This window comes from Antrostomus carolinensis, unplaced genomic scaffold, assembly GCF_000700745.2.
Source record: "Antrostomus carolinensis isolate BGI_N321 unplaced genomic scaffold, ASM70074v2 scaffold44041, whole genome shotgun sequence".
NCBI classification, from domain to species: Eukaryota; Metazoa; Chordata; class Aves; order Caprimulgiformes; family Caprimulgidae; genus Antrostomus; species Antrostomus carolinensis.
The window spans coordinates 1-14,029 of record NW_010294309.1 but is presented as its reverse complement, the minus strand read 5'-3'; the positions used below and the strand labels follow the sequence as shown (position 1 = coordinate 14,029).

At 49.0% G+C, this 14,029-nt stretch overlaps 3 protein-coding genes across 3 annotated transcripts; 2 read left to right on the top strand and 1 right to left on the bottom strand.

Annotated features, from left to right (window-relative positions):
* Positions 1-1,069: 1,069 nt before the first annotated feature.
* Positions 1,070-1,650, top strand: MTCP1 (mature T cell proliferation 1). The gene is made up of 3 exons (XM_010177585.1): positions 1,070-1,177; positions 1,279-1,449; positions 1,603-1,650. The coding sequence occupies exons 1-3, from the start codon at positions 1,070-1,072 to the stop codon at positions 1,648-1,650; spliced, it is 327 nt and encodes a 108-aa protein (XP_010175887.1).
* Positions 1,145-6,343, top strand: CMC4 (C-X9-C motif containing 4). The gene is made up of 6 exons (XM_029087370.1): positions 1,145-1,177; positions 1,279-1,393; positions 1,603-1,654; positions 1,736-1,918; positions 2,861-2,928; positions 5,372-6,343. The coding sequence occupies exons 5-6, from the start codon at positions 2,871-2,873 to the stop codon at positions 5,539-5,541; spliced, it is 228 nt and encodes a 75-aa protein (XP_028943203.1). The 5' UTR covers positions 1,145-1,177; positions 1,279-1,393; positions 1,603-1,654; positions 1,736-1,918; positions 2,861-2,870; the 3' UTR covers positions 5,542-6,343.
* A 3,869-nt stretch (positions 6,344-10,212) lies between these two features.
* Positions 10,213-13,987, bottom strand: LOC104532394 (FUN14 domain-containing protein 2; the record flags this gene model as incomplete). The annotated part of the gene is made up of 4 exons (XM_010177587.1): positions 10,213-10,525; positions 11,135-11,269; positions 12,356-12,431; positions 13,805-13,987. Coding segments are annotated over 4 exons (472 nt in total), but the record flags the coding sequence as incomplete, so codon positions are not given.
* Positions 13,988-14,029: the final 42 nt, after the last annotated feature.

The window sequence follows — 14,029 nt, the reverse complement described above, 5'->3', positions numbered from 1 at the left end:
CCTACTTTATTTTGTGCCCAGATTTTCTTGCTCCTGTCTGAAATATGCCTTATAACTTTGCAAGTTTTCAGAAGACCACTGTGTTTCACAGGGATAGGAATATTGCATCTGCTTCACAGCAGGAGGATGTTACATGTATTACAGCCTAATTCTGTTCTACTTTAAACCTAGATAAAGAATGAAGACTGTCTGTACCATTTTGATTACCTCTTCTAGGGTTCAAAGAGAGAATCATTTCCCCTGACCTTCATTTGCTAATGGCTCAGCTTGATCTCACTGGTACACAGATAAACTTGGTGTTAAACAAAAATTCCAGTAGGAAGAACCACCTCAATGTCCAAAATTCCTTTGTCCCTGCTGGTATCGGTGGCTCTCTGTAACCATCTAAAAGCTGAACTACGCAGAGTCACGAGAGCTACTCACAAGAAGCTTGTAAATGAACGGACAATGCTGCCATCCTCTTGAGAGACGAGACGAAGGAGCCTTCACCATGACAACTCTGCAAGTTCCAAATACGAGAGTCGTGCATATGGAGGTTCATGCTTTGTCTCCAGAGTGATCTTCGTTCTTGTTAAGCTAATTTCACCTCTTGTCACAAGTTTTGCTTTTGGGATTTAGACCACCCTTAGCCACGGAACTCCTGTGTAAATCACTTTTTTTCTCTTTCTTTTTTCTTTTTTTTTCTTTTTTTTTTCCCCTATTTTGCACAAAGACTGTTAATAGGACTGTTAGTGGAATAAGCAAAGCCAATATTCACAGGGTTTAACTTTGTACCAATAGCACTTTTTCCTCAGAATGCCTTACAAACGCCGCACAGCACGTGTGTCCCAGTGTACGACTTGTCATGAAATTCCTGTTCCCTTAGGCACCACCTTAGTTTCCCAAGCTGACTTTTAGGGACATTTCAGCACGTAGCCTCTCATACCATCATCAGTCAAACACCACCCAGAGGTGCCTTTCAGGTCTGAGAGCTTTCTCCGTGAATGTATTCAGAGCTAACGAGACCATGCGTGCATCCTGCGGGCTGATGCCGTCCACCTAACGGGAGCATCGTGGAGTGCCGGAGGGAATGGCAGCAGGAGGGCACGCTGGCACTCCTCCTGTCCGGCTCTGGGTGCGACGCGTGGGTGTTTACTGCGATGAGCACCGCAAAACGTGGCTTGTGGCTGCGGAAGAGGCAAGTGTCCTTTGAGCTTCCCAGTGATTGTAGCTTTGCTGTTGCAGGTGCCTCTCCCGCATTGCCAGTAACTGCCTGCTCTTTTTGTTACTTTCCCCCAGGAGGAAGGTATGCTGAGGGCTCGGATCCAAAGAGTTCAGGTTCCCCTGGGTGAGGCGCTGCGACCCAGCCAGCTCCCCCCATCCCGGCTGCCTCATATGTGGCAGCTGTCCCAGGGTGAGCAGTACAGGGATAGTAACTCTCGCGTTTGGGAGATAGAGCACCATCTCATGGTAAGGATGGTGGCAGCAATAGACCATAGTCATGCCTGTTTGTGAAGTCATTTGAGATCCTTGAGGGACGGCAAAGGACTGTTATTTTGTTGAAGTCCATTAGCTCAGCCACGGTAACTGTAGACGTATTGAACTTTTCCTTGTCGCTTACAGCTTGGTGGTGTTGAAGAACTGCTGCTTAAACTCGTGCCTGGTGATTAATCTGGTATGTGTAGACATTACCCCTGCTTTGTACTGTGCTCTGTTTGTTCCCAGTCATTCTTTAATACGCATTTTTGTCTTTCAGGAGCAGTGGCTCTAGGAAGATGTCGTTGTGTATTTTGTACAATAAATGATTCTCTCTCCACTGAAATGCAGCCACCTCCGAGGTGGAAGCAGTTAAACAACACACAGCAACATCACACAAGAGATTAGGACAGGCAGTGAAGAAGAGTATTGTGTCCAAGTGAAACATCAGGGGGAGTTCTAGGTAGGCAGAATGTAATTGCCCCAAGTGGAGTTTGGCCAGGATGCTGGAAATAATGCCCTAGTGATAGTGAAAAGTGCTGTGAGCTGATGAATGATCAGAAATTTGAAAGGCAGCACCTCCCTAGCTCTGGGCAGGGGCAGGAGCTGAGCTGTGGCTCAGAGGGAGCTGAAGTCCCACCACCGCTCCCGATCCCAGCGGTGCTTTCCTGTGGAGGTCTCCCATCCAACTACTAGTACCACCAGCTTTTGCTCATCTTTTGATCTCTTGCTGGAGATCACAGTTACAAGTGTCACAGCTGCAGAAAGTCAAACTGAGTGTCTGAAATCCTGCTTTCTAGGCATTTGAATAAGGTGGAGCTGTCTTCCAGTCTGTTTTTGGGGGGCCATTTCCAAGAGACTTTCTCCTGGAACAAAAAAAAGAAGCCCTCCTTGTTGTCTTTATGGGACGTACACAGCTAACCTGTTTTGTTTGGTTGTTTTTTTAAATGCCTCCTCCAGCTGCAGTTATATGACTAACACCAAATTCCTGGTTGTGTAAAGCTCACAGAGAGGGCTTTTACACAGAAACGTGTTTTACTGTAAGGTCTAGAGGCACAGAACTGCTAGAAATTAGTCAGCCACATTAATTTTAATCTTTGCTGGAATCTTTGTGCGTCCAAATGAAAAGGGACACAGTCTGACCAGAGGAAAGAAAAAGGCTTTCAAGCCTAGCAACAAAAAGCTTCCCGTATTCATTGTCCACGTTATCATCCTTTAGCCAGACACAGAGAATTCTTGTGTATGTTGGCAGGCAGCTGCGAGCAGCAAGAGATATTTTCTGAACTGTCTGTGACAGGGAGAGATATTGGGAGCTCTTTAAAGCCTTGGCTTTAAGACAGTGCCTCACCCCCCTGCTCCCTGAAAAACACGTTGTTTCTACAGTAACATTTTCCTATCATTTTAGTTCTCTGAACATGTCCCAGAAGGATCCCTGCCAGAAACAAGCCTGTGAAATACAGAAATGCTTGCAAGGTACCAAGCGTCATTTTCTCTTTTTAGTGTCTTGATTTTTGGTGGAACTTAATTCTTTTTACTTAACCCCATTCTCCTTTCACCTCAAGGAGGAAGAAAGGAAGCGCATTAGCATCACCTGGTTGCAAAGCAAACAAAGTTATAATGTCTGGTTTAAATAGAATTCCTTTGTGCTTGATTGTAAATAATGAGACACCGTTAGTACAAAGCAGAGGATTTGTAACAGTATTGTGCTCATTTCAGTGCTCTCTGTACTGGTAGTGAGATCCCATGTGTAGTCTTGGGACTGGGCTGTAGGCGGGGAGAGCTAGACATAATAAGCTCTCTTACAGAGTGAGTAGTGAGGTAGTGGGTGGATTGTATGAGAAGACTGCAGAGCTTCTAGCTCCAGGGGTGTTTTAAGAGCAGATCAGACAGCTGTCTGTCAGGAACGTGTTAGGTAGGAGTGATCTGGCCTCAAGGTATGAGGTGGCCTCTCTCTTTTGGGGTGGGACCCTGTTTTGGTCCCATCCGTGATAATGTCCTTTTTATAACATTCGTGGAGGTTATTCCAAGAGTTTTTCCTGTGTTGGTTTGTGTACAGATTTGATCTGAGTGGTCGTGTGTTAGCAAAGAACCTCTTTGTTACTTGCACACTGCACTGTCCACTGCTTCTTTAGATATCATTTTGGAGTGCTGCTGATATTCGTGTATTATCCTGCTGTGGTGTTGTCCGAGTTGCACAGATGAAGCAGCTGAGTTGGCAGACAGCAAAGCAGTTTTTCCCTGTAAGAATTAATGAGAGAGAGGATGTGTCCAGAGCCTTAACTGACAGATAGGCACAGACAGTGCGCACAGTGCGGAGTACGAAGGGCGGAAGCAGGACCTTTGGGAGATGGTGGCTTTTCAAAGGCTTGTTTTGGAGTGGGTCATTGTTCCAAAAAAAAATCTCTCCTATGTTTTGCAATCCATTGTATGACTAACTGTTGTGCTTTTCAGGAATGCACCCAACAGCTACAGTGTGCCTGTACCTCGCTGTAGTTCTAGAAACAAGCTTGCACAGACAGAGGAACAGTTAGGAGAGCCTTGGAGCACTCATCATCACAGGTTATGGCAGAGAGATTAGTTCTCCTCTCCGAGGGCCTGCCATGCCTCCTAGGCTGCCAGCTTGCACTAAGCAGTAGCATCACCATAACCTTTTTCTCAGGGGTGACCTCTGTGCTTGCATTACATGTCACTCACCAACCCAGTTAGAGAAGTTGTAGCCCAGCAATCAGAGTGGGCTGGCTTGCTCGTTAACTGTAAGGTGTTCACTGCTGCTTTCTGGGCTCTCCAGTGGGTGTTGTGTTTGTCTCACACTGGGTTGCTGTTGCTTCTCTTTAGTCTTTTAAAAAATCAGTGGCAGATGGGAGGGTGAGCACCGCTGTGTAGTGGCTGCGTAGCTCATCCAGGGCAGCGCTGGTAGCTCTGCACGCCCTGTGCCTCTGTGCAGCCTGGCAGGATATTAATTCAAGCCACAGGCTCAGTCTGCTCACATGCCCACAGGGCATCTCTCTCAGAGCCTGGTGGCCAGCCCTGCAAAGGACTGTGGGCTTGGACACCTCAGCCAACAGTGGCAGCCAGCAAAACGCCAGGGCACGGAGGATGCTGGACAAATCACCTGTGTCCTGTAGCACCTGAACCTGCCAGGGCAGTGAAATCTTTCTGAGCCTGAAACAAAGGCAGGTGGATAAAGTGCAGAGCTGGCTGTAGCAGTACCACACACAATGACTTAAGTCCAGTCATCTCAGGTCAGACTAGGAGCTCGTTTAGCCCCCTGTCCCAGCTCTGACAGTGTCTGAGAGAAGCCTAGGAAGGCAAGTGAGAGGAGGTTAATAAGTTATATGGCTAAGGGACCTCCTGAGCTAGAGGTGGGACCTTTGTGTGGAAGGTGGTTGTGTAACTCGCTCTGTGCAGTTGGATTCAGCTGCTGGCATCTGGCTAAACATTCCCGCTAGTGTGCTGCCTGCTTGGGTTACACCACAGAGCTACAGCCTGCCCACGCCAGGCCACCGCAGGAGGCTGGCGGTCACGCTGCTCACCCTTTGCTTTACCAACCCAGCAGCGCTGAAGGGTGCATGTGTCCCTGTTTATAGCAAGTCCTCTTTGGTTGTTCTTACATTTACACACTAAAGAAAGTAAGGATTGAACGGCAGCAGTAAGGGAAACCTCATTCTTACTGTAGTGAGATGTGATAGCTACAAAACTGAGGGACTGAAGACGCTCCCAGCCACAAGAGCAGGGCTGCCTTTGCACAGCTTCAGAGAGCTGAAACTAAAGAGAGATTTGTTTTGTAGAGCAGAGCAACATCTTGCTTTTCAGAGAAACATGCTGAGCAGCAGCTGAGGGCTGGGCTAGGTGTGTCCCCTCTGGGGATAAAACTTGTTCCCCTCTGCAGACTCACTGTCTCCTTCTTATTTTCCAGTGAACAACTATGTGGAGTCTAAGTGTGAGACCGTGCTTCAGGAAATGAGGAAGTGCTGCGCCCGGTACCCCAAGGGCAGATCCATCTGTTGTTCAGGGTTTGAGAAAGAAGAAAGGGAGAGAGAAAAGCTTAAGGCGACTTCAGAAGGAATTCCCCCATCACCTCAGTAACACAATGCAGCTCCAGCAGGTGCCGGAGCATGGACTCACCTGCAGAGCTCGTGTGTGTTTTTTTCAAGCCTTCTTTAGACTTTCAGGATAAGCCACGTTGCTCCGAGAACACACCATCCGGCACACCAAAAAGTATAACGTACCAATAGATGGCCTGGTTAACAGACTTTATTTTTTTCTGTACCAAAACATGATGTACATTTGTCTTTGCATTGCACCTGTGTCTGTGAAAAGTCAGCTTGTTATTTTTAGAATGCTTACCTTACTCTAATCCATCCTTGCTCTCAAAATGGAGAACTGGAACCAAGTTATTCTGGCTTCTGGAGCGGGAGGTACAGGAAATACGCTCAGAAGTGTGAGTGAGTTTAAGCGTGACACATGAAACAAGCCCATCCTGACACAGTGAAAGGTACTGCTGCATCATGCAGTAGATCCAGACAACATTTGCCTGTCCAGTGGTTCAAGCTCAAGAATGGAAATCGGGTCTGGGGATTGTTCCTAGGTCTTGCATAGATCACGAGTGACTACCAGTCACTTTGCCTAAGTGCCTCACTTTCCCACTGGGCAGACTTTTGGTTACTTTATATTTGAATTGCCTACACGCTGCTATTTGCATGACAAAGATGTTACAGGAACATAATTTCAGGGATTGCTACAGGAATAGGATTTTTTTTTTTTTAAAAAAGCAATATTAATTTGAAAGATCTGACTGTTGATATAAAAATATATAAATTTATGTATAATTGAGCACCTTTAAGCAATATGTTACGAACCCAGCGTTGTTCAACCCGCTGGTACCCAGAGGCCTGTGAGAAAGCCCTGGGCTAGATCCAAGAACCGATTTAGGTGCTGCTTACTGAACAAGCAGTTGTAGCACTTACTTTCAACACAGCATTCTAGACTCACAAGCCGGCTGTGTCTGGACCCCAGGGAGAGATGGCTTTTCAGAAGCTCTCACCTGTGCAGCAGAATTTCCTGTGACCTGTAGGAAGAGCTTGGTAGACAGGTTCCTGCATCACCCTTCAGAGCTGCCTCTCTGTCCCCTGTAGCAGGAGTCCAGGCACCTCAGTGGGTGCCAAGTCCATTACAGGGCCTAGGCACCTAAATATCAGACTTCGAACCCACTAGGCCCCTAACTCTGTCGTTAGATCTAGCCGTAAAGGACTTTTGTGCTGTGATCAAGTACCACTTACTTATGAAATACAGCTTCTATAAACAGACCACTGTAGTCTAGGCACAATAGTTGAGTGTATTGAAGCCTAGAAGAGTAAACCATCTGTATTCACTGCTCTGAAATACCATGATACAAAATAAACGACTGGAACAAATTGCAGTCTCAGTGTGGTTGTTTGTTGAGAATACAACGTAGCTGCAAGCAGGCAGCTGGGCTGTCAGTCACAGTCCAGAGCTACATATGATACCATCATGTTTAAATAGAAGCAGCTTGATATTTTTATAACCGGGGCTCAAGATCAGATTAATTCAGGGCTAGCCTTCACCTCCCACCCTCTCCTCCAGAAAAACACCAAACAACCTCTTAAGACAAAAAAGGGGTTTTAGTATTCCTGGAAAGTAAGGGAAAGCGATGACAAAGTTGTGAAGCAGCTCAGACACTTGACAAGTAGCTCATTTCCCCTTCTGCCCTGTCTGAGCAGGAGCTCTGGAAAGAAAGTCACTAATACATGACAAAACAGTAAGTATTTAGGCTTCTGTTGCACCTATTAAGAAGAAAAGCCTCATCTCCATGACATTTCTACTCAGGTGGAGCAACCTTGCTCAGGAGGGAGGCTGTGAAGCCAAGCTGGCAGCACAATCACCTCCTGCCCCAGAAGCATCCCACCTTTTGGCAACACGGGTGATCAGTGCCAGGACCATCAAGGAGAGGGATTTATTGAGGCAGCCCACGGTTACCTGCAGAGCAGAGGGAAGGCTGGTGGCCTCAGGCTACTGGACTGGCTGTAACTGCTCCCAGCAGTCAAACACGACACACAGGGTAAGACAAAGCCACGCCGGTTCCCAAGAAGTCAACACCTCACACACAGAAGCTATTAGAGCAAAACTGTTTAATAAAATATCACTTCAACAAGCATTTACATACAATATATAAAAACACTTTAAAAGCCTAGTGTGTGTTAAACCTTCTCATACTGGAACAGCTGCCAGAAGTTGTTGAAACACAATCAAAAGGAGCAGGGGGAACCCCTCACCTTGGCACCTGCAACAATGAAGATGCAGCCCCACGAGGTTGATTCAGCATCAAAGCTTCCAGTGTGGGCCCACAGCATCCAACAGTGACAGCCATGAGCCCAACGCTGCCACAGCATAAGATTTGCCAGATCCTGATGTCATTTCCCTGCCTGCATTCACATCCAGCTCAAGATGAATTTGTCACTTGTTTCCTCTTCCAGTAGCAGTTGAGGTGTTTCAGCTCTCTGGGCCATTTCTCTCCTAACAGCAAGTTGGGACCCTGTGGAGCAGAACTCAGTACACCCTTCCCTGGGGCTGGATGGAAACAGTGACTTATTTGAGCCTGAAAAACATCCCTAAGGTCTGTTAATTATTTACTTTGAGCTTCCTCGCCGGAGAAAGCTTTGTGGAGATCAGTGTATCTCAGAACAAGTTGTGTTATGCAGCACACCAGGCAGTGGGGCAGCAATGCTATTGTCAGGAACAAGATATACCCTGCAATACTCATGTATCAATTCATGCACGTTCAGCCCTGCAGGGTTCCTACAAAACAACAAAAAAATAATGAATTCAAACCCACCACCATCCTCTGTCATTCTCCCAAACACCAATTTCCTGAAGGCCTATTTGCTGCACCACATCACTCCTGCACTCCTGGATGGCTTTTAGGAAGGCCATCATTAAAAGGACATGAGCCCAGCTGCTCCTTCGTTCTCCTTGGCCATGTACGGCAGGACAGGAGCAAAGATACCAACTTCTGTTTCCCGATTACCTGCAGCCTCTTTTCAGATGCTGAGGTGAGAAAATCTCAGCTAAATCAAGGCTTTGCTACACTGACACTTCAATCAACAGAGATGAAACAAAATTAACAACTGCCAGTGCTCATCCCAAAACTTCTGGTGGAAAAACCCATCGTTCCAGCTCTTCCAGCAGCTCCCAGGGGAAGATCCCCATTTCCAGCCATGCTGAGGACAGCAGTGGATGATCAGAGAGGCATTACACAGCGCTGGAGATGGGGTACAGCCAGGGGCTGTGTCCCAACCACCCAAGCACATCATCATCCATTCCCCAGCATGTTTCCCATTGAAGGATGGGGCTGACTTTCACATAAAAAAAAAAACCCCAAAACATTCTTGGCAGGAACTCTTACATGTACCTGCTGGAGGACATCACCTCACCAATCACCCCGCTGTCATGCAAGTCCCTGCACTCTGGAAGGCAGTAACACCAGCCCAGCACAGCCAAGGCTGAACACTTCTAAGGGATTATTACTGTTTTTTAAAAAAATTTCTCTTGTAGGTTCAAGTTCTGCTCTGCACGCAGCTGCGCTGGGACAGACTCTCCAAAACCATTTGAGCTCTGCATCTGGGCTGCCTCATCACCTGCAGGAGAAGGACTGCAGCTCATGGAATTAAGCAAGCAGCTTTTTTTTTTGGTGGAAATTGTAAATGCAAAGAAGGAAGGAACACAACCAAGGCAGAAAGTATGGAAATGAGCCACTCCCACAAGAGCACAACCTGGTTTTCCCAACAGTTTTGTCATTTCAGTTGCCTGCAGAGACCAGGGAAATGGAGTTTGTGCTCTGCAGAGGCAGGTAAAGGGCTGCACTCCAGATTTCACATCTTCCCCCACCTCCACTCCAGTAGAGCTGGCAACAGGGACCCTGGACCAGTACAACGTACCCTAAACAGGGATGCATTTCCTGTCTACAACCCTAGTCTCATGTGATTACAGCTCTAAGAGCATCACCAACGCCAAAGTGGCCAGAGAAGGTCACAGCAGACCTAGAAACACCAGTTTGAGGCCCAAGGTGATTGACAGTAAGTGGCACAGCTGAAACACACATGGCTGGTGCCAGCTAGCCTGACACAGAGAGGCTAAGCAGGCTGGAAGCCTGCCCACCACGAGAGAGCACCTCAGCACATTTCAAAGGCTGAGCAGTCAGCTAGCCAGCGAGAAAAGCGCTCCACAGTGCAGGAAGTTTGTTGAGTTTCAGAACACATGATGAGGAAAGGGCCTGGAAAGTCACCCATGGTGCTCAGTTTCCATCAGCAGTGCCAGTGCTGCCATTCCAGTAAGGGGTATAAATAACAGCAGAAGAGCAGCCACGTGGCCATCTACGCGCACAGCAGCGGCAGGAGGAGAGCAGGAGAACGCCCAGCACCACGTATCACATGAACTTGCTCCTTATCCACCTGTCCTGGGCACAGCCTACGCTGTCCCCTGACACTTCTGCATCCACCCCAGGACAGCCAAGCACACTGTGGATTGCACACACCATCTCTGTGCAGAGGGAAGTACCGGCTTTCCAGGTACCAGGGCAGAAGAAGTGCAAGCTAAATAACAGTGAACAGCTGGTGGACATGTCCACTGGCAGACAAACACACATGGAACAGCAGAGCACCCAGAAGGAAGTGCATTTAAGACATTTCTCTGCCACTACGTGTTTATGAGGCTGCAACTCGTTAGAAAATTTGGGATTGGGTATACTTGCTGGGGAAAGGAATCACAATGACTGGGAGTCATAAGCTTTCAGACCAATCCCAGCACCCTAACAGCCCAGACAGATCAGAAGCAGCACTGTAAGAAATACGGGCTGGAACCTGTGAGCAGAAGGGACTGAGCCTGTCAGTAACATCCTTTGACTTCTACGTGAGAGAGAACAGCAGCAGAGGAGGGCAGGGGAGGCTGGGCGTAAAGGGAGAGGCGAGTGCAGTTTCTAGGACGCCATTCCGAGCAGGAATCCTCCAGCAAACCCTCCAGTCAGCACAACGTTCTTCTTCAGAAATATGATCACCTAAGCAGAGGAGAGAAGAGCCAACAGTGTTCAACAACAGCAGGTCACCCACCCATCCACCCCATAAGAAGACAACCCTCAGGCTGTTCTCCAAGGTGCACGATGCTCAGAGAGAGGCCACAGCTTGGGTCTAGGACCCAATGACCTCCCCTCCCTAATCTCCCCTCTGTGTGTAGAGCTGCTGAACTGACCCAGTCCCAGTGCAGCCCAGACCCTGCGAGAGCTGCAGCCCGAGCCCACGTGCTCCAGGGCTCTCTCACAACCAGCACAGGCAGTCTGACCCAGGGGCCTGACTGTGCCTGCCAGGGTAACTGGGCCACCCTGCTGCCAGAACTGCTCTGCTTTTCTTGTTAGACTGCAGAGACACTTCTCCTCACAACCCCAAGGAATTTGCAGCAACACATGGTGAGCTGGTGTCACATCTAGAAGCCACCTTGGCTGTCTTAAATACGCATAGACAGCTTTTCCATCTCTCCAGTTTTGCTGTCATGCAAGCATCCCCTCCTTGTATTTGCACAATGGAAGATCCATAAGAGCCCAGGAATCAGTCCTGTTTTCTGCTGCCCCTGCAGCTAAGCACCTGCACACACCCCAGGAGAGCTGTCTCACCTCATCCACTCTGCTTTTCACTTCTGGAGACATTTTGTTACCACTGCTGTGAAATTTCAGCTGCTGCTTGGCTTTGTTCACGTCCCGTTCTACCAGCTTCCAGTCCACTTTGATGTATCCTGTGTGATTTGCAATCTAGAGTTTTGAGGGGTGGAAAGAAAGTTCCTGGAGTCAAGTCCTGTGTGACTCCCTTGCCCACCCACCTTCCCTGACCACGGCCTCATGCTGCACACCGGTCCAGTGGGCTGAGAGCATAAGCACACCAGCTTAAAAATCACACAGAGAACAACCCCTGTAGCTGTATTAACTGTCCCACAACATCTGTCTCCCACAGTAATCCCCTGACAGCAGGGCACACACCGCAGCTCAGCCTGTTTCAGCCTCTCTAATGTAAAGCAGACACCACCTCCCCCTCACAACTGCCATGCAGATCACTGGGACTCTCTGCAGCTCTCCTGCTGCTGTCGGTGGACACCGCTATTAATAGCCTGTTCCTCTCTAAATATTTTATCTGGTCAGGATGATTCAACAGTGAAACTCTTCTTGCTCAGAGCAAGCTTTTGGCTTTCAGCAGAACAAGCAGAGCCAGAAGAGCAGGGAGAACGAGTCACACACCAGACAGTGTCTGAGAAGCAAACAAATAAGAGTGCTGAGCGAGGCCTGAGAGCTGTTCTGCCTTCTGCAGGATGTACCAGCCAGATGTCCACACCCAGGCAGCTCCCCTCAGTGCCGGGGCTCTTGGAAACCAGAAGAAACGGCTGAGGACAGAGAGAGATCTCCATTTCTCTCCTCTCCCCCACTGCTTTACAGAGAGCCCCATCTCTGCTGGTCTGACTCCTCAGGTAGCCAGGCTGGAAGCATGGAAGTGTATCACAGATGTGGGACAAATCCCTCTTGCCATCCAGGGACACCATCTCCACGGGCACAGGACCAAGCACAGGCTGCCTCCTGCTTCACTGGGGTGCCCCTGGCCCGGCCTTTGTGAGCAGGCCCTCAGCAGACAGCACCTGCTGCAATCCTTAACTATGTGCACACTGAGCCTGCTTTGCTGCTGCACCTATTTACCCCGGGGAACACAGGCCCTTGACATCTACAGCCACAAAGAGCTCCTGGCAGAGCAGGGAACTGGCACCACATGTCCCGACAGGTAATGATCACCAGACAGCCCTTGGTCCCCACCAGCACAGTTCTCAGAGAGCCTGGCCCGCTGTTCATACGCACCTGAAGCAGGAAAAAGCCACCTCCCACTGCTGTCGCTGCCAGCTTTCCAACTTTTTGGAAGATGAATCCAGTACACCTACAAATCAACCAGGATCCAGTCAGGAGCATGAGACACCACGCGCACGCTCTCCAGCATGCTTCCCACAGGCAAGGCTGCCTTCAGCAGTGATTACCCAGAGACAGCCTGACAAGCAGCAGGAGAAACCCACATGCAGCCAGAGAGAAAGAGAAAGGATTTGCAACCAGACAAAACTGATGCTTTCTAGCTTTTTACTCCTCACCATCACGTTTCAGCCTTTTGCAGTTTTGATTGTTATCTCCTCAACATCAACCTTCTCTCAGAAGAGTAATCGGAAACATGTGATTTCACCAAAATCAACAAGTGATTTTAGCTTCTTTTTTTTTTTTTTTTTTAACTGGTATCATCTCTGAAGGGAAATCAGGCAGCACATCTGCTGCTGCTCCACGACAGAGCACGGGGACCAGGTGACCAGGCAAGCTGCTTTGTTGCCTGAACAACTGCTTACTTTTCATTTCTCAAAAGAGAAAAACTCTGAAACGAGCAGACAGCAGAGGTCTAAAGCTCTACTGGTCTCAAACTGGGTTACACACTCTCAACATGAAAGCCATCGCTGCAGCCACCAGAGCTCAAGCAAGCGCCACCCCATTGCTCAGTCACGCAGCAAAGGGTTAGTGCATCACCCCAAACAGACCTGACTTTGACCACAGTTTCCTTAGCAACACTGCAAAACAACACAGCAACCTGCTCGTGCCCATTTCTGAACACAGACACTAAGCAAAGACACAAGAGAGAGGCGGCCAGCTCGTATTTCTATCAAAAGATGAAGATCTGTCAGACACTTTTACATGGTTACCCCTGTGCCAGACGGAGCCACGCGCAGCAAGAAGCAAAGCGCTGTGATTACACCAAGTTTTCAACTCAAACAATGTTGTTGTGGGAATGAAGTTGCAAATAGAGCCACCAGCCCCACCACTTACTACAAGTGATGGGCAACCCCAGGAGCCATGCCCACAGGTGCAATGAGCCACCTCCACAGGAGGGTTTTGTGCAGGTGCCTGAAGCACATCCCCCTCTAGGGATGAAGGTATCCTTGTTCCAGGAGGCTCGTGTTCTCCTGACCTAAATTCAACATCACCGCTTGATGCCAGAAGTTAAAGAGAATTACCTCACCTCAAAAATTAAAGCCTGATGCTGTTTTCTTCCCCAGTCTCAGTTCTTCAGCTCCACGTTAGAGACATCTTTTAAGACCCCCCACAGTTCAGCAGAGCATGCGAGGGCACAGTGGGCTGTGCAGGCTGGACACCTGCCTTCTCTCAAAGCCTGCCAGATGACCACCCTGCACCTATCAGCATGGTCCCAAAAGCCCAGCAGGTGCCCGCAGGCATCCTTTTTCCACGAGCAGCAACGGCATCCCCAGCACATCTTACCATCCCGTGACCCCTCCGATCACCAGCTGCGTGGCCACGTTGTACTTCTCAGCGCTCGACCCCGAGCTGGGGGCAAAGACCTTGCGCCACCAGGGCCGGTTCTTGGTGTACTCTGCCAGGTCCAGCACGTTGAACGAGTCCTCCTTCGTACCTGCAGGCACCGGGACAGGCTCAGCGCCGGGACTGCTGCCCCACAGCCCCTGCCCGCGGCCTCCCCGGGGACAC